Source organism: Pinus tabuliformis, chromosome 9 (genome assembly GCF_031772625.1).
Source record: "Pinus tabuliformis cultivar Carrire ecotype Pingquan chromosome 9, CPIR1, whole genome shotgun sequence".
Taxonomy (NCBI): Eukaryota; Viridiplantae; Streptophyta; class Pinopsida; order Pinales; family Pinaceae; genus Pinus; species Pinus tabuliformis.
The window spans coordinates 1,513,281,399-1,513,282,836 of record NC_142307.1 but is presented as its reverse complement, the minus strand read 5'-3'; the positions used below and the strand labels follow the sequence as shown (position 1 = coordinate 1,513,282,836).

At 43.7% G+C, this 1,438-nt stretch overlaps 1 protein-coding gene across 1 annotated transcript; it reads left to right on the top strand.

The window, feature by feature from the left end:
* The first annotated feature begins 333 nt into the window (after nucleotides 1-333).
* Nucleotides 334-991, top strand: LOC149154344 (uncharacterized). Its single transcript, XM_089444120.1, has 4 exons — nucleotides 334-521; nucleotides 641-694; nucleotides 770-820; nucleotides 933-991. Exons 1-4 carry the CDS (start codon nucleotides 356-358, stop codon nucleotides 989-991), a joined length of 330 nt encoding a protein of 109 aa, XP_089300246.1. The 5' UTR covers nucleotides 334-355.
* The last annotated feature ends 447 nt before the right edge of the window (nucleotides 992-1,438 follow it).

The window sequence follows — 1,438 nt, the reverse complement described above, 5'->3', positions numbered from 1 at the left end:
GCTAATCTTTCATGTAAGACCCGAATTTCTTCCCTCAGTCCGTCTTCCGCTGCTCTGCGAATGGCTCTTCCTCTCCTGCCAGCCTCCATTTTATTTCTGTTCCCTACAACTCGGCTCTGATACGAATTTGACGAAAACCCTTAAAAGGACCTTCAGATAAATCAATTTAAAACAACCATAAATTAAACATATGTCCACGGGGCTGCCAACTCCACTGTGTGGACTCCAACTGTGCTTGGCTTGTGGTTTATTACACGTCAACAATAATTAATAAGGTGGATGTACATCCGACCTTTGGTTTTCGCGGCAACTGACTTCACATTAAACGTTTCTCCATTCGAGGTCTGGGTATCCAATGCGCTCCGGGTTATGTGCTCTTTCCCTGTTTGTAACTTCTGCTCTGGCGTTATTTGCTTTGTTATGCCGACCGACAATGTGTTGGGAGGGTTTTGGAACTTGTCACTGGTTTTCTGAATCGGGCGAGATGGTCTGTGCAAACCCGCGCATTTCCTCCAGCAATGGTAAGCTTCCTCCTGTGTATTCAGGTTTCTTCTCGTTTCAAACGCCTCTAGCTATGCTTTCTGTTCTTTGGTGAGGTTTCTTGTGGCTAACTTCGACCAACTGTCGATTCCTTTTACAGGCACGCCCAATCCGAGCTTTCCTTATCGACGGGGCAGTCTACGGAGACAAACAGGTATTCTTCTCCTCCAGTTTCAAACCTCGCCGCTTTACTCTGCCATTCTAACCTTCGCTGCCCATTTGTGAGCAGGAATCATGGCTTCTCGAAACCCTGGCTTTTCTTGTTTTTCCCAACTTCTTGGTGAGTTTCACTCCAAATATTTAACTCTAACTGTTTCACAGTTTATTCGTTCTTCATTTGCTATCGATTCCTGTTAATCCGTGCTATTTTATTGTTGTTTGTTTCTGTGTAGGTTCCCTCCGTCAGTTGGAACCCCGGCTCGTTCTTGCTGAACTTCAAACCCTACGGTAGGGTTGCCTTCCCCTTCAGTCCCATGTCTGGTCCTATGTTCAGAGTTCCTGTCTGTCGATTCTATTGTTTCGTTGCGCCTGTAGGCTGCAAGTCTTTCACAGGAATGGAAAGTCGCTATGTTTTAGATGTTCATAGGTTTCTTTGTTCAACTAGATGGTTTCACTAGTTTTTCGAACCCTGACTCGGGTTATGTAATATATTCGTCCTTCCTGTTTGTTACTCTGGATGAACTCTGTTCTTTTATAAAATAAGCAAGAATGCTTTTCGTAGATTTGTGAAAGAAAATTATATTTGCTTCAGCGTGACATGGACTCACCTGGTAATTAGTAGAATGCTCCTTCTGGTTTTCCTGACTGTGTCGAATAGAAAATTATTCCGTATGTTATATGGTTGTAGACCTCGCTCCGTTACTCTGTTCCTGTCAATAAGTAACACAAGGAGAAAAAA

Coding starts and splice junctions, on each gene's coding strand:
- LOC149154344 (XM_089444120.1), top strand. CDS start 356: ATGCGCTCCGGGTTATGTGCTCTTTCCCTGTTTGTAACTTCTGCTCTG. Junction 522..640: donor GCGCATTTCCTCCAGCAATG/GTAAGCTTCCTC, acceptor TTCCTTTTACAG/GCACGCCCAATCCGAGCTTT. Junction 695..769: donor CAGTCTACGGAGACAAACAG/GTATTCTTCTCC, acceptor ATTTGTGAGCAG/GAATCATGGCTTCTCGAAAC.